The sequence below is a fragment of the Mastomys coucha genome, unplaced genomic scaffold (genome assembly GCF_008632895.1).
Source record: "Mastomys coucha isolate ucsf_1 unplaced genomic scaffold, UCSF_Mcou_1 pScaffold18, whole genome shotgun sequence".
Classification (NCBI taxonomy): Eukaryota; Metazoa; Chordata; class Mammalia; order Rodentia; family Muridae; genus Mastomys; species Mastomys coucha.
In genome coordinates this window covers 93776619-93794595 of record NW_022196900.1, presented here as the reverse complement: position 1 = coordinate 93794595, position 17977 = coordinate 93776619, and the positions used below count along the sequence as shown (strand labels likewise).

Sequence of the window (17977 nt, the reverse complement as noted above, 5' to 3'; positions counted from 1 at the left end):
TTTTTTTTGAGACGGTTTGAGATGTGATATGGATCATGTCTTAAGGTGAGGTAGCCATTGGGAATATTGTGTCTTAGAGTTTTTACTTGCAAACATGATTTCCAAGTCTTCCATGACTTTATTTGATGTAATGCATTGAAAGTGAGCTTTGGGTGTTTTATATATCTGTGTATTGTTGGGGAAAACTGTAGTGTCTCTGTTGGCATGGAAATAGATTTGGTATTCAGTGCATCTTTATGCTCATCTATGGGCTGAGTTACCAGTTATGGGATAGAGCTGAAGAAAATTACGCACATCTATCATGGGAGAGAAAATTTAGGTCCAACTTGCAGATGAGGCTTGGAAATCAAGTTTTTTTTTTTTTTTTGGGTGCTGTTTTTGTTTTTGATTTTTTTGTTTTGTTTTGTTTTGTAAGACTGCATTTCACTGTATAACCCTGGCTACCACTGACTCTGCTCAGTGCTTTCTGATTCTGATTTTGTTGTCGTCCTTTTTTTTGAGGCAAGGTTTTTTACTATGTTGCTCATGTTGGTCCAGGGTTCAAGTGATTCCTATGCTTAACCTTGCCAGTGGCTAGGATAGATGCTACCCAACGTGCCTGGCACCTTCCTATTGTTCTCTTTAATTAATTATTTTATTAATTTTTATTTGTGTGATGTCTCATGTCCACAGGAGTGCAAATGCTCACAGAGGCCAGAAATGTTAGATTTCCCTGGAGGTGGTTGTGAGCCTCCTCACATAGGTGCTGAGAACTGAACTTGAGTCCTCTGAAAGAACAGTCCAGAGTTCTTAACTACTGTGCCATCTCTCCAGCCGAACTGTCTGTGAATAAGTAGTCTCTTAGAAATCATATTGGACATTGTTAAAATCTAGCACGGTCTTACAATTTTTAGACATGAAGGGGATTTTTAAAAAAAAAAAATTATTTTTGGACAGGTTTATATAACTCAGAGTGGCCTCAGAGTCACTATGTAGGTCAGAGTGACCTTGGTCTGTTTTTCTTCCTGCCTCTACTTCCTGAGTGCTGGGATTATAAAGTATTTTACTATGCCTAGTTTATTTTTTCCTTTTTTTTTTAAAAAAGCTGATTTATTTTCTTTAGCAAAATGTTTGATTCGAAAACTTAGTGCCACTAGTTGTCAGAAAGAATGAATATCAACTTTCCTTCACTGCCCACCCCTTGAAGAGGCCTGGAAGGGTCCTCTGTAGTCAAAGGCCTGGTTTGTGTGATACACTTTGGATTTTGTGTTTCCTCGTGTACTAGGCTGGGGTCAGACAGATGATCTGGGACACAGTCTTTTTCCCAAGAATCATTCAGCTCATGTAAGAACCTGGTTGTCGAGATTGGTTACATGAAAAGAAATGGACTAAGGGAAAATGAATTTCCTCCTTGGGAAGGAAATAAGTGACTAGGAGTTATACTATCTCACTAACAATGTTTCATTTCTTTGTTTTGTTTTTAGGTTTTTGACAACTATGCAGTCACAGTTATGATTGGTGGAGAGCCATACACTCTTGGACTTTTTGATACTGCAGGTGAAAACTTATGTCTCATAATATTTTGATCTGTAGCTGTAACAGTTGCTGCTACTGGGTATCTTTTGGATATCATGAAATTAGTATATCATTCATGTATATTTATCTTTTGCTAATATTTAAGCAGGGTTGTCAGAATGGTGGCACACACCCCTAATCCCAGCACCCAGGAGGCAAAGGCAGTTGAACCTCTGTGAGTTTGAGGCCTACATAGTGAGTTTGAGGTCTACATACTGAGTTCCAGGCCAGTCAGGGCTGTAGACAGACCTGTCTCAAAAAAACCTACCTGCCTGCCTCTCCTTCCCTCTCTTCCCTCTCTCTTCCCTCCCTTCTCTTGACCCCGGATGGCTAATAGGAGTTTGGAGTATCCTGGGTGTCTGAAAGAAGATACAATACAGTTAGAGAATCCTTAGGTAAACTCCAGTGGGTTTGGGGACTGGAAAGAGACTAAGAAGATGAACTCAGAAAACATATTTACTTCAGTTCCTTGTTCAGACCTCACAGTTGGGGACTAGGGATGTAATTTAGTTTGTAACATACTCCCTTCGTATGCATGAGGTCCTCATTCACTCCCCAGCATTACTACTTAAATCTGTTCTGTCTGTAATCACTGCAGTCCTGGGCAGAAGCAGGAAGATTAGAAACTAAAGCTCTTATGGCAAATTTAAGGCCAGGCTGGGCTACATAAGACTGTGAAATGAAATAATCTTAGTTGTGTAAATATGACCAATAAACACTTATTTATTAGGATGGTTGTTTCATTAGAAATTTTATGTAGTATATTTTGTCTGTATGATGCAGATATCAAGAATGTCTTACTACATATAAACCACATTTAGCTGAGAGCACTACCTTTTTGTTTTTTGTTTTTTGGAGACAGGATTTCTCTGTGTAGCCCTGGCTGTCCTGGAACTCACTCTGTAGACGAGGCTGGCCTCGAACTCAGAAATCCACCTGCCTCTGCCTCCCAAGTGCTGGGATTAAAGGCGTGCGCCACCAACTGCCTTTTTTTTAATCAGCTATCTAAATTATTTCAGTTTGTTTTTAACATTGGGTACACACCTTCATTTTTCTCTGTGTCGTCTTTTAAACAAACAGAAAACAAAACAAAACCCCCCAAAACAAAGCAAAACAAAAAACAAAACACCAGTGTGGCCTTGCTATCTTGGAACTCTTTATGTGGATCAGCTGACCTTGAACTTACAGATCTACTTCTGCTTCCCAAGTACTGACATTAAAGGCCTGCCACCACACCTGGCCAGTTGTAAGCATTTAAAAAGGGTCCTTCAAAAGTTTGTTTATTTTTATTTTATGTTTTTGCGACAATATCCTTATGTGGTCCAAGTTAGTTCTGAATATAAAATCTCTCTGCCTCAGTTCTGACTGCTGGGATTCCAGGTGCGCCCAGCTAAAAAGTTACTGAGTATGATAATAAAATTCATTTTGGTGTTAGATTTGATGAATTTTATTGATCCCCACCACAATCAATATAGCTACCATTGTCTCTTGTCTATTTTATCTGTCCATCCATCTGATTTTTAATATCCCAAAAATCTGCTTGTGTTTTGCAGATCTTTTTGGCCATAGATGGGCTTGTAGGCTTCTGTTATTTTACCTTTCTGGGATTGCTTATGAGTCACTTATGTCTGACCTGTGAGAGAGAGCCTCTCTTAGGCAGAGAGACTTAGGCACTGGTTCTGTTCTGTCCTACTCTGACTGAACATAGCACAAATTGTGTTTTCACATGTGAGCTGCTGCATTTGGTCCCAATTGTAAGCTATTACAAATATTGGTGCATTGAACTGCTTCTGTTTTATCTGTTGTTAGTAATATTGCTATGAACATAGGTTAACAAATCCTTCTTTGAGACTCTTTCAGTTCTTTAGCTCTGCATAGCTGTAAGTGGAGTTGCTGAATAGTGTGAAAAATCTGTTTTTAGTTATTTTAGGAACTTCTGTTTTTCAGTAGCTGTTTTATGTTCCTGTCAATAATGCATGAGGGTTATATTTTCTTTGGAGAAATGTCAAGCCTTCTGCCTTTTTTTATAAATTGGATTCATTTGTTATTTGGTTAACTCTTAGCTTTCTAGTTATTATTCTCTCATCTAGATCATGGTTCTTATTTTCCCCCTTCAAGACACCCTACCAAGATCGATCTGTCTGTCTGTCTGTCTGTCTGTCTGCCTATCTATCTTTATATATATTTATTTGTATATTTATTCATTCATTCATTCATTTTTGATATCTTAAGTCATCCTCCATATGAGCAGAGGATGTCTTTCCATTTCTTAGGACTTCCTATGTTCAGCAGTTTTTGCCATTTTTATTTTGTGACTCTTTTTCACCTTTGACTAATTCCTAAGTATTTTGTTCTTTTTACATCTCCTTCATTCTTGCCAAGTTCATTTTTTCTAGGCCCTTCCAGTTATAGATATGGACTTTGACATACACCTATGGGCCAAGCACTGGACTTAGTATGGTAGTTACTATGGATAGTGCATGCCTTCAGTAGAGTATTTTGTTAGGTGGTCTCACTGTGATCTTCAGTAGCCAGAAGTAAATATGATTATTTTTTAAACTATATCTGTGGTAATAGTTTATTGTTGTTACATTATTACTGAGTTATTAATAAAGAACTAAAAAAAAAAAGAAAATAATATGCCAATTTCCTTGCTGTTTATGTTAGTGGCATATATAAATAGAATTAGCATAGAGAGGATTGCCCAAACAGTATATTACTAAGCCATACCTTTGATTAGGAAAATTTGCTTTGTCACTAATAGCTGATATGCTAAGAGCTGCATACTTGAAGTGTTGTCAGAGCTGTAATCATCCCTTACCCCCTTCTTTTGAAACAGACTTTTACTATGTTGTTTTGGCTGTCTTGGAGCTTGGTTTGTAGACCAGGCTGACCCCAAACTTGTGATCTCTTGTCTATGCTTTCTCATGCTTATGAGCATGCATACCATCTCCACTTTTTTCCTTTTAAATTACATTTATTTATTTATTTTGAAGCATATGCATGTGTATGTGTATGTGGAGGTCAAGAAGCTAAACTTGGGGGGAGTTGGTTTTCTCCTTTCACCATCTGTTTTCTGGAGACTGAACTCAGGTTGTTAGGCAATAACTCAGATGGTTAGCCACCATCTTTACCACTGAGTGATCTTGCTAGCTCTGCTATGACTATCTTTGACAATTTTTTTGATATATGATCTCATGGTCACACTTAACCTTCCTGCCTGTGTCTCACTAGTGCTGAGATTATAGGCTTGTGCCAACCATGCCTGGTTTTAATGTGGTATAGGGATTGAATCCAGGGCTGTATGCATGCTAGGTAATCACTCTATATACTAAATAGCTATAGCCTTTGACCTCTGATTTTAATTCCACAAGGATATCAAAGTTCAGTTGCCGACCTCTCTAACTTTTTCTTTAGGGCAAGAGGATTATGACAGACTACGACCGCTCAGTTATCCACAGACAGATGTTTTTCTAGTATGTTTCTCAGTGGTCTCTCCATCCTCATTTGAAAATGTGAAAGAAAAGGTAAGTCAGGTTCTGCCCCTTTGAAACCTGCAGAGAATTTCTGTTGCCCTGTGGCTTGTAGCTTAACAAAGCATTTTAAAACCTTGCTTTTAGTGGGTGCCTGAGATAACTCACCACTGTCCAAAGACTCCTTTCTTGCTTGTTGGGACCCAAATTGATCTCAGAGATGACCCCTCTACTATTGAGAAACTTGCCAAGAACAAACAGAAGCCTATTACTCCAGAGACTGCTGAAAAGCTGGCGCGGGATCTGAAGGCTGTCAAGTATGTGGAGTGCTCCGCCCTCACACAGGTAAGGGTTCTGGAACCTGTGTCTCTGTGCAGTCAATTGTTTTGAGCATTGGAATACAGCGGCTCTTTCCTTTTATTCTTTCTTTTTTCCCTTAAAAATTTGGCTGTAAATGTATACTGTGTGAGTGTAGTAAGGTATAGTTGAGAGGAAGGTTTTTATTGTAGATATAAGGGAGACATATCAGGAAGAATCCAGAGGGGAGAGAGAAAATAGTAGACTGACTGAACACGGCTAGCAAACTGGACTTGGTCATGGTGTTAGTGGGGTTTGAAGGAAGAAGAGAGAGAGGAGGACCAAGAGCGAGCTGAAATAGAAGGGAGTGAGAAGCTGGGGGTGGGGGCTTCTGAGCTGGAGAATTTTAGGGTAAGGAGTTGGTGAGCAGAGCGTGGAGGCCAGCTTGCACTTGGTTATGCTAATAGGCATCATAGGTAGCCATTTGTCCCTCTGCCAGTGATAAGGAATTGATTTCCTGAGGAATGAGGACTTTTGTACAACTGTCAGAATTTGGCCCTGACAGTCCAAACATTCTTTTGTTTTGATAAGGGCAACGTAATCTCTTCTGTAATTGCTTCTTAGCTGCAATTAAGACATTGTTGTCAGGGCTCAGGAAGACTGGAAGACTGGGATGCCTGGTTTTTTTGTTTTTGTTTTTTTTTAAAGATTTATTTATTTTTTATTTATTTATTTGAGTACACTGCTACTCTCTTCAGACACACCAGAAGAGGGCATCAGATCTCATTACAGATGGTTGTGAGCCACCATGTGGTTGCTGGGAATTGAACTCAGGACCTCTGGAAGAGCAGTCAGTGCTCTTAACTGCCGAGTCATCTCTCCAGCCCTGGGATGCCTGTTTAAGGTTGGGAAGTGAAGGAAGTTAGGGTGCTTTGAGCAGTCTGGAATGCTGGCTCAAAGCAGGTGCTCAGGCTGGCCTTGAACTCAGAAATCCGCCTGCCTCTGCCTCCCAAGTGCTGGGATTAAAGGCGTGCGCCACCACCGCCCGGCAGCATTGCTGATTCTAAAGGACCACCTGAGGCTGGCATGTTTGGAGCAGTTTATATTCTTCACTTGATTGGAAATCTGTGGGGACATACAGATGAAAAGCAGAATGGAAAGATGAGGAGCTTAGGGAAAGTCTTTATCTTGGGTATACAGTTGAAACTTCCAGGCCTGTGGTCCTGGTAGTTGGGTGGGGGTGATGAGGATGGGAGGAGTCCCAAGGTCAGGGGAATGGGAGAGCTCTCCCTCAAGAGATATATGCAGTAGTAGGAACACATAAGCTGTTGAGTGACAGGAATACTTACTTGGAATCTGTTTGACCTCTGTCAACTTCCTAAAGCTAATATGAATTTTACAAAGTTTACAAAAAATTTATATAAAAGTTTTATATAAATTAGCATTATTGCTATTTGTAATCTGCACTGAATTCCTCAATATAGAAAAAGTTAACAAGTGTCTGTAAGCCAAAGATGTTTTCAGTGCAGTGAGAAACAATTTTAAATTTATATTTAGAAAACAACCAAAAGAAAGTAAAAAATTTGAACCTGTACCTATGATAGTAGTAGTTAGTGCTTTATCAGGGCTAGAGCAGTAGCTTATCAGAACTCCATTGGTGAATGTTACAATGTTGAAGTTTTGAAGTCTTAATGTAACAATAGTCTAGTGAGCAGGAAAGAAATCTGAAACATTTTTCACATACCTTAATCATTTTTCACATACCTTAATCATTTTTCACATACCTTAAATCACTTCCTTAGACCTTTCCAAGTTGCATTTACACACTTTAAATCACTTTCTTAGACCCACAAATTACACATCTTTCCAGCGCAAACCCCCCCCCCCCTTTTCTTTTACTGATTTGCTATGTAGCCCAGGCTAACCTTGTACTTATTTTGTAGCCCTGACTAATGTGGAATTTGTGGAAGTCTTGCCTCAGCCTCTTGAATACTGGGGTTACAGAATTACACTATCAAACCTGGCTTTATAGAGGTGATGTTCAGCAGTAATACCTAAGAACATGCCTGGCTTCAGTATGTTGTTTTGTGAGAGGACTGTGTTTATGGAGAGCCTGTTTAGTCTGCATTGCCTACCTCCCATATTGTACTTTTGCTGAACGGTTTGGAGTGGTTAGTGTTAGGAAATATAATGTAGTGAGGGAGTACTATGGTGGGTCCGTGGCAAGGTGTGCCACTGAGTAATTATGACATACAACAACAGATCTGGTATAAAGGGGGTTTATTGGGGGAAGGGAGAGGAGTGAGGACCTGGGAAAGGGTAAAGGCAGCGAGTGAGCCATGAGGGTAGAAAGAGAGGGAGAGAAAGGGGCTCGGGGAATAGAAAGGGAGAGAGAGACCATTGAGAACACACAAGGAGTGGTGTGGCAGTGGTAGTGGACTGGGGTAGGTGGGCAGTCCTTTATATGCAGCCCGTACCTCTTGGCTGTAGCAGGTGATGGCTGTAGAAGATGATGATGATGTAAGCTGTTGGTAGGTCTCTGGGAGGAGCCTAATGGAATTGTCTGTAAGCTAACATTCTTCCCTTTTTGCTTAATTAAAAATGAGGAACTAGGAAGAGTTGGTGGTGGAGCAGGAGTGAGGGCGTTGTGTGCTTTATAGTCTACTTCCTGCTGATGAGGGTGATGTCATCTTTGGGGAGCCTAAGAAAATTGGGATACTGGTCAAGTTGTGGGAGAGCTTGGGTGTTGGATGGCTGTCCAGGATCTGTGGGACCATTTGCAATTGGGAAAGTGCAGGCCCAGTTGAGGCAGTCTGTGAGGCTGGACTGGAGCACCTTTGGGTAACTGCTTTGGAGCTGTCCTAGGTACAGATTTTGAGGAAACACTTGATTCTTAAAACCAGCAAAAGGGGAAGGAATCCCACTCCCGGAATAGGCTGTTGACCGACAGGGGTACTTATCTAGAGTCCATTTGACCCATGAGAGGTAGATCCAAGTGCATTCTTTGAAGCTTACAGTAATCTTTAAGTTTACAGAAAGATAAATTTTAGACATGTTAGCAATCACCACTGTTTGTAATCTATAGGGAAATCCGAGTTATAGAAAAAGGCAGCAGACATAAATCTTTGTGTCATGGTAGAGGCTTGGGAACTGATTTTGTGTTAAAAGCATGAACACTCTTTAAGGTGAGCTTAGAGAAGATGGAAACCTGTGGAGCAGAAAGGGCAAAAGCTCACTTGATCTGGGTTTTCAGTGTGACTGTAGACTGTGAAAGAGGGGCTTCTCCAGAAGACTGGGTGTATAGTGAGAAATACTTTTTAGTCTATACTTAAAATTGACAACCAGAGGAAATTTAAAATCTTGAACTTGTGACCGTGTTGGATCATATAGTGGAAGGCTTTACCAGAGTTAGATTCATAACATCAGAATTCCATTGATCAGTATTAGAACTCTGTACTTTTGAGGTCCAAATACAGCAGTAGCATAGTGAGGGGAAGAACTCTGAAGCATTTTTCATGTCTATTTTTTTTTTTTTTTCTTTTGAGACAGGGTGTCTCTGTATAGCTCTGGCGGTCCTGGAACTCACTCTGTAGACCAGGCTGGCCTCGAACTCAGAAATCCGCCTGCCTCTGCCTCCCAAGTGCTGGGATTAAAGGTGTGCGCCACCACTGCCCGGCTGTTAATCACTTTCTTATCACCATTTAAGCTTTCACTTGCATTTATCAACCTTAAAAAACCTTAGTGTCTAAAGCACATTCTTAGATCCTCCTAAGCTTTCCTATCTTCAGACCTTATATAAACTTTACATCTTTTTTCTATCCAGTTACTTACCATGAGACACAGGTGGTTGATTCCTGAGAGCAGTCACTTTGTAAATAAAGTGAGTTCCTTTTCATAAAGGAATAGTAAAAAATTATATTGAAACCTGTTTATCTTTGAACATGAAGCCTGTGAGCAAGGCAAACATGTTTGTCTTTTTAATAAGAGACCTAGTAGTTTTAACTAACTAATGAATTGACTAATGAACAGTGGTAAAGAGCTAGTTGCCTGATGATCTCTTGCTGTCAAGCTATAGTTAGTTTAGCTGTCAATGTGATCAGAGACCTGAGAAGGAAACATTGTAATCTGAATGTCAAACCTATCAATTAAAATGACAGAGACTAGTCCATAGCCCACTATCTAGACAGTTGTCCCAGATTGCTGTGGTCACTAAGGCACTGTGGTCAGAGGCAATCTTTGGCCATTAGGACAGAAGATGAGAGACCTTTTATGTGGAGGAAGAACATGGGAGAGATTGACGTCATCTTGTCTAAAGAAACACGTAGCAATCAATTTTCCAGTGTCCTGTTTGTTCACAGTTCAGGCTGGGCTCTAGTGGTCAAGGCATTGGGGCAGTCTGTCTACTGGTTAGTACACTACAATCCAGGTGGAGTCCTTTGACATTGTGCCTATATCTTCTTGAAGAACTTGCAGAGGTGGGTTGTGTGTCACTGTTAGGATTTGGGAGTCACTGTCATATAATAAGTTTAAACATACTAAGTGCCATACTCAGCAGGTCTCTGACAGGCTTGAGGGCTAATACCCACTGAGCATATCTGAGTTAAACAATCTTGGTCTGTTTTCAGTTATCTGCTCTAAACTGTACCTTGCAAACATAAAACAAGGGGCTAAATAAAACTTAATCTTGTAATTAACTACAACAGTTTATAGCAAACCTCAAATATATTTTTGAACATTAAAAGATTTGATCATTTATAAGGTTACTCTCAACTCGCATTCCTTTTCTTTTTAAGATTTATTTATTTATTTGTTTATTTATTTTATATAAGTACATTGTAACTGTCTTCAGACAATCCAGAAGAGGGCATCAGATCTTGTTAAGGATGGTTGTGAGCCACTATGTGGTTGCTGGGATTTGAACTTAGGACCTTCAGAAGAGCAGTCAGTGCTCTTAACCGCTGAGCCATCTCTCCAGCCCCTCAACTAGCATTTCTTAATTATCCTTAACAGTTTATAATAATTTAGCAGCTTCCTAAGACTAGGACTTTGTTTTTTATCCCTGTTAGGTTTAGATTTACAAATCATGGTTTTGAATTGAAGCTCTTCTAGTATCAAAATAAAATTTGTAAGTCTATAAACATAGTTTATAAATAGAGACTGGGCACTTTTCTGGCCTTTATGTGGGGATCTTTATAGGACATAAAAGCATCCTTGGTAACCTGTTTCCTTGGTCAGTTCATGTCATGTGCTTGCAGTTCTTAGTCAAGATGGCGATGAAGCCATGGCTTGCAGCTTCTTTATCCCATAGCACAGATGGCAAGCAGTCATGTGTTGTTTATATCCCAGAATGGAACTGTGTCACATGGTTTAAGGTTATCTAAGTACAAACTTTGAATTACTAATCCTGGTTATGAGTTTTATCCATATCTGATAATTTATAAGTCAGTGATCCTGTTTGTGACCTTGGGCTTTATTATAAACATGCCTGGGTCTGAAAAGGATGAGTGGTAACCCATTTTTAAAGCCAACAATGAAGTAGAACAGTATAAACCAACAGAAGAACAGTATAAAACAATTTTAATATTATTATCCATATTTAAATAACATCCAAATCCCTGTTAAAACCAAGACATGAATTGAGTGAGCGTAGGAGGCTGGCAGCAGGAGAAAGGAACTACATTTATTCATGCATACAAGATCAGTCAGAAACAAGCATGCAGTGGCTATGAACAGCTTACGTTAGCTTTTGTTAATCTGAGTAGACCTTTATAACCTTGACTTTTCATCATCATCTAAAGAATATTTTAAACCAGGGTTGAATCATATATATAGTGTGCTAATATATTATTTCATAGTAAAAACCTGTACCAATTTATAGTATTTAGACTTGTTACTCTTAGTCTAAAAGGAGATATAGTAATAAACAGAGAATTCATTAGGACTTAGTTTTATAATTGTTGCTTTATATCATATGGTCATCTTAAGATGATGAAATCACATGGCCAGTTGAAAGCCTTTTATATGCTGCCATCCCTGGTACTAATGCTAGGTCCCTGGGAGGAGCCCAGTGGAAGTATCTGTAACTAAGAGTCAAGATGGGGTTAGTAAGCTGTCAAGTGAGGTTCAGATAAGAGCAGACTTAAAAAATGGGTGTGTGTGTTCCCTCCCTCTCTCCTTCCCTCTCTCCTGCCTCCCCCCTCCCCTTCCTGCTCTCATTTTAGATACTTAAATTTTTCTTCCTTACTAGTTTTGATAAATGATACCACACAATTTCTAGGATAATTCAGCTGGGGCAGAATTAAGTGCAGTATTTGAGGCTTTTAAGTCAGAGGATGCTACTCTCTGGTCTCCTTTTGCCAGAGTCCACAAAAACATGTCTTATGTGTTATCTACAGTCTCCTGTGTTTTTAAGGGAATTACTTCCCTTACAGAGTTTTCCTCTGGCTATTTTTGAGTGATGTGTCTAGAAGTCCTCTTGGAGCTGAATTCAGGGAGCAGCAAGTGAGAGCGAACACGTGTGCAGTTCAATCTCCATAGCTTTATAGCACTGTGTCTTAGTTCTTTTTCTCTTGTTCTAGCAAAATACCCTGGCAGAAGCAACTTAAAGGAGGAAGGTTTATTCAGGCTTACAGTTAAAGTACAGTCTATTATGTGCAGAATGTCAAGGTAGCAGGAGCTCAAGTCATTGGTCACATTGTACCCAGTCTAGAAAAGGAACGGAGTGTGTGCTGGTGGTCAGCTTACTTTATCCTTTTCCAGTCCTGAATCCTCTGCCCAGGAAATTGTCCCACCCACAATTAAGGTAGCTCTTCCCACATCATTCAGTAGAATCAAGTTCATCCCCACAAGCATACTCAAGAGGTCATTTCCCAGATGTGTCTGGATTCGGAAAAGTTGATAGTTATTCACCATATATTGCCCATTCCTGGTTTTGAGTGTGGTTCTAGGAACAAAGGAAAGAATTTTGGTAGTGATTGGCATTGGTACAACTGATCTACATGCCTAATGAAAATGAAGGTTACTAATATATAAAATACAATTTTTGATACTGTTGGGTTCTTGATCAAATATATGTCAATAATACAGTTATACATAGAGTTTTTATGAGAGATTTAGTGTGTGAAGGACTGGATGCATAATTTAAGCTCTCAGCATTTTGCTTGGTTGTGTATTTAAACGTAAAGCCTTTGTGCTTAACCAGATTCTGCAGGATAATTTTAAGGACCAATTTCTTAGTTCTACATCCCCCTAGCCCAGTTTAGCAGTTGATCTCATTGTAGAAGCAAATGTTTAAAACTTCACAAGAATTTAACCTTTTAGAGTACAGACTGAGACAATAAGCAATAAGACAAATAGTGTTCTAGTATTATCCCTACCCGAGGGGTGAAAACAGGTGTGCGTGTGTGCATGCATGTGTAGTGGGGAGGCAGGAGAGAAAGTATGTGGAACCCAACAGCATGTATTGAGGCAGGATCTCTGTTCTTTAGATATGGGATGCTTTGGAGAAATAGAGTTAAATAGACAATATGGACTCAGTTTCAGGTTACTGGCGAAGCTTGTTTTAGACAGTTGGATACTTTCTGTAAGATTTCCATTGTATTATTGAGTCATTTGGAACTGGATGCATGGGGAGGAAAATGTCCTTTTGCTTTCCAGATTTTGAAGTTCGGAGAAATCAAAGAAGTAAAAGATCGAAAATGGGGCTTGTGCTTATATGTAGAAGTTCAAACTTCAGGTTCAATTTGTGGATTCCTCTATAGCTAAAATTTTATTTAACAAGATAGTAATGAAGCTAAGATTAACTTTGTTTTATAAGATACTTGTTGATCTTTTCCCAAAGTAAATATAGAAGAAAAGGTTGTCTTTTTTTTAATTATTAAAAAAAGGCTTCCCCTCTCTCTCTCTCTCTCTCTCTCTCTCTCTCTCTTCTTCTTCTTCTTCTTCTTCTTCTTCTTTTCTTTCTTTCTTTCTTTCTTTCTTTCTTTCTTTCTTTCTTTCTTTCTTTCTTTCTTTCTTTCTTCCTTTCTTTCTTTCTTTCGAGACAGGTTTCACTCTGTAGCTCAGGTTGGCTTCAAGCTCAGGATTCTCCTGTCTGCCTTCTGAGTGCTGGGATTAACTCAGTCTCACCTGGCTAGGAGTTCCTTCTTCAATCTAGTATACCCAACTTTCTCACAGTCCTTTTTCCCCATTATAGTTATTACAAAGTATTTCCCTCCCACCCTCTGGTTTCTTGTTGTATTTGCCTGTGAGTATTCATACAGATGCATGGATAGACTTCAGAAGTACTTTAGCATTAGTCTAGTATTTCTACTGGGAAAAGGATGTAAAAGAAGAAAATGTGTAAACCTTATTTTTTGATTGCTATCTCATTTATTTTGTATCAAATGGATTGTGTGGATATGGCTTCTGGGGGTGTAGGGTAGGAGGAGGACAATGACTGGGGTAGTAGGTAGTCCAGTGGCTGACACCACTGGGGCTATGTTCTTGGATTGGGAGACATTTTTAAATCAAACTGACCTAAAGAACATGTGAACTGCTCTGAGTGGTAAACTTGTGAGCTCCTGGGTAAGCCATCTGTCTGGGCTCAGAGTTCCACTGCTGTGAATTGCAGTATCCGTGGAGTCTGGCGGAGCTGTAAGTGTATTTCAAGTCTAGTCTCTAGATGTGAGGATGTTCTGTTTTCATTCCATGCTACTTGTGCTGGACCTATGCAGACATCTGAAAGCATTGGACTGCTTGCTGACTCCCATTCTGAGTCCCCATTCTGTTTCCTTATGACTTGGGTGGTGGTTCCTTGCTCTAGTACCTGAAGTGCATGCTGTTTCTGGGGTCCATTCCTTATGGTCATTGCTACTGTTGCATAGGGAATACTCCTGTGGCTGGGAAACTGATTTTTAAATCCTGATCAGTCCCATCCAGATCGGTCACTGAACATGTAGCATGCCTGGTAGTTGCTGTTGGTGCCCTTTAGTTATTCAGGGGCTGAATTCACAAAAGCCTGGAATTCTAATAGATTCATTTCCAAAGAAGGAATGTCATTATCATCAATAGTAATGTTGGGGGAATCTCACTTTTCTAAAATATCTATCTTGTGTTTATATATTTTTTCTCTTGAGATTTTAAACCAAAATATAATACTAGATTTCAGTATGTGATTCTTTTAGAAATTAACATACTGCATTTTTCATTATTTTTTCTTGCTTAATTAACTTTTTTGAGTTGAAATTTCTATCCAGTTTTCTATCCTCAATACCCCCTCACTTAAGAATGATACCCCCTCACTTAAGAATGAACATTCTAGTTTCTCCTTTCCTTAACACATTGCTTCTGTGAATTCAGCTCTTTTAATCCAGACTGCTATTTTAACTGCTAGTCTCTCTAATCCTCTAACCTGGCTGCTATTCTCTCTCCTCCCCTCTGTCTTGTAGAGAGGTCTGAAGAATGTGTTTGATGAGGCTATCCTAGCTGCCCTCGAGCCTCCGGAAACTCAACCCAAAAGGAAGTGCTGTATATTCTAAACCGTTTCTCCTTCCCCTCTTTGCTGCTGCTTCCTGTCCCACTACTGTAGAAAGACCATTTAAAACAAAGGAATAAAACCATCCTGTGTGCAAGCCTCTGCGTCTTCTTACTCAGCACCTCTGAGAGAGCAAACTCTGTACTCATTCTTGATCATGAACACAATTAGAGTATGTTTGTGATCAGTAGTCACCTTGGACTTGTTTAACCTTCTGCTGCTTGAGTTGCCTGATGCTCAGAGCTTTGGTTTGAATTATTGCAAAAGGGAATGTGGTCTGGCATTAAGAATGATGTCTTGGAGAAAATAAGAGTTTTAACGCTTCTAGATGTTAGTTCTAGATGGAGAAAGTATTGCTAAACATCATTTTACTCTTCCTGATTGTTAATTGTAATTGCATGACAAACTGTGAAAAGGGTTGACTTGCTAGTAGAGTGTAATGGGGAAGGGAGGATTCTCATGGTTTTCCCGTGTGCAGTGAAACTTTTGTGTTGCTCTTGCTTTGGCTGTTTGTGCTGTAGGTGGAGTGTTTGTCATTCTGGGATGGGGAAGGTATCCATGTATCTGCTTACTGCTTTATGAGTTCATTGTTACACATTATCTCCTAATCCTAGCATCCATTTAACAATTGACTTAAGGTTTGCTGATACTGAAATGTAAAGCTACTGCCTTTATATTTTCCTGCTTTTGATTCTATTGTGAGGGAAACATACAGTTGTGGTTATCTTTACATTTTGAAATTAAAAATATACAATTGTTTGTATAAATGCCTGGTGAAGCTTTATTCCTATTGCAATAACTGGCTCTAACCTCACTCTTGTATCAGGTACCCACCTCTGCTTCCTTGAATCCCCTTGGCTTTGTCTAATCAGTGGGATAAAGGGAGTTCAAGATGATTGTATTTACAGATGCCATACCCTTGCTGTCCATTCCCTGCCTTCCATACAACATGGATGCTGCCCAGGTGTATTCTCTATTTCATATGCTGCTGCTCCGTTTGAATGCAGAACTCTGCTTCCCTTGTTCCCTATGTAAAATGTTTTAGTTACACACTACACGCCTCATTGAATGAGCAGATGACATGTGCTTGTCTGCTTCTTGTGACACATATTGGTTTGCAAAAAGTATCTCAAAGGACCACTTAATGAATCTGCTCATCTGTGCCAGCATTGCTGAATCTCTCCTGTGCCCTGACAAGACAACTGAGTGAAGCAAAATTATTAGGTTGGGTTTCAGGGTTATTAATGTTTCTTTGTTTGCCCACTGTCTTTGGGGTTTGACTGTTTTAAACATGAACTCCAGTTCTGTTGTGATACTGAAAATCAGATTGCCCATTTCTTCTTTCTACCCCTTTTCAGAAAGGCCTAAAGAATGTGTTTGATGAAGCAATATTGGCTGCCCTGGAGCCTCCAGAACCGAAGAAGAGCCGCAGGTGTGTGCTGCTATGAACGCATCTCCAGAGCCCTTTCTGCACAGCTGGTGTTGTCATCATGCTAAAAGCAATGTTTAAATCAAACTAAAGATTAAAAATTAAAATTCGTTTCTGCAATAATGACAAACGCCCTGCACCTACCCACATGCACTCATGTGAGACAAGGCCCATTAGTATGGCCCTTCCTTGCCCTTCCAGTAATAATTTTGAATAATTATGTATTGTCTGAAAAGCAATGAGTGCTAGTTTTTGTTTTCCTTGTTTAAAAAAAAAAAAACAACAACAAAAATCCCCGCAAACATTTTGTTTTGTTTTGTTTAAAAGCAAGGCATGCTTGTGTTGACTGTAACAGACTAATTCAAGTTGTCAGAGCTGCTCCCTGGTTCCATTTTGGAGAGTGATCTGGGGCATCGTAGTGTCTTCTGTTTTTGTTTTTTCCTCAACCCTTCTCTCCTTTTGGGGTGTGTGTGGGGTTGTTTCTTAGACTTGTATTTTAAAATTTGTTAACCAGAGGACAGCCTGTGGGGGAGGAGAACAGATTATTTCCACATTCCACTCCCTAGGTCTAGTTTAGCAAATATGTCCCCACCTGGTGCTCTTAGGAAGGAGTATAGAAATGCCTCGTTTAATAACATACTCCTTCTTGAAAGTTGCCTTTTCTATCCACCCTTGAGTGGATCCAGTCTTTGATGAAACTCATGACGGTGGGTGGAAGCTGCCTCACCCATCTTTCTAGGATGTACTCTATACGTGACTGTGACTTTCAAGGGGATTTGTTTGCCATTTGCTGATTTGGGGAGGGGGATAATTTTTAACTTCTTTCATTGATAAATGAAAAGTATTGCACCTTTGAAATATACCAAATGGATTGAGTTCCTAATTAAAAAAAAAAAAAGAAGTTCTTTTGCCCCTGTCAGTCATTTTCTCATATGCTTAGCATAGATTCACAACTCACTGTGTAGTGTTCCTGGATTCAGCTGAAGACCTGGTACATAGGGTTCCTTACGAGATGGTGTTAGGAAACACATCAATACTGATGACTGCCATCGCCTTTCAGGGGATAAGGTTACAGGCCTGCTTCATTAAGGAGCAATGAGCATGTGGGGTGGGGAGCATACTTTTAACCAACATGGGGACCTGTCAGGGCTATCCCCTTTTTTCTTCCTGTGAGGAACCTTTGAACAACTGGCCGAAGCTCGCGCAAGAAAAATGGCGAGAGCCTCACGATTCTTTATAAGTGTTAATAGAGACTTTATCAGATTATTTTGTTTGCAGGTTCCAGTTTTTGAAAATGTTTAGGTAATCTCCTTCCCCAGTCCTGATCTTGTGGATTCGTTAGTGCCGAACCAATGCTTTCTTGTGTCTCAACTCTTTGTATATGAATTCTTTTCAGATGTATTAAACAAACAAAACCCTTCACAAGTGAGCCTGAAGGTTGTTATTTTCCTCGTCTCTTACTTTTCAGGTATTTAGAAGTGAGGATGATGTGACTCTTACATGACATCAACATCTAACAAATTTTGGGATAAAATTTTAAAGCTTTATTTTGTTCTCTACAGTAAGCTTGAGTTGTTACCCCCATATGTTTAGGTTTATGACTTCTTTCCCAAAATTGACAGCCAGCTCTGAAACTCACCTTGTATGCTGAGTAGGCCAGGGTAGTAAGTGCAGAAATGTTTGCGCAGCACTCACCTCATGGAAGCCACA

General features: G+C 39.7%; 1 protein-coding gene across 2 annotated transcripts in view; it reads left to right on the top strand.

Moving 5' to 3' along the window:
- The window catches only part of Cdc42 (cell division cycle 42), a 39772-nt gene extending 22080 nt beyond the window's left edge, over window positions 1–17692 (top strand). The window contains exons 3-6 of one of the 2 annotated variants that reach the window (XM_031379121.1): window positions 1464–1536; window positions 4972–5081; window positions 5175–5372; window positions 16197–17692. In XM_031379121.1, the coding sequence (XP_031234981.1) occupies window positions 1464–1536; window positions 4972–5081; window positions 5175–5372; window positions 16197–16286 (471 nt within the window). In that variant the 3' untranslated portion in view covers window positions 16287–17692. Of the gene's footprint in view, window positions 1–1463; window positions 1537–4971; window positions 5082–5174; window positions 5373–14752; window positions 14936–16196 lie in introns of those variants that run through there. The other variant, XM_031379122.1, reaches the window with a different exon arrangement.
- Window positions 17693–17977: the final 285 nt, after the last annotated feature.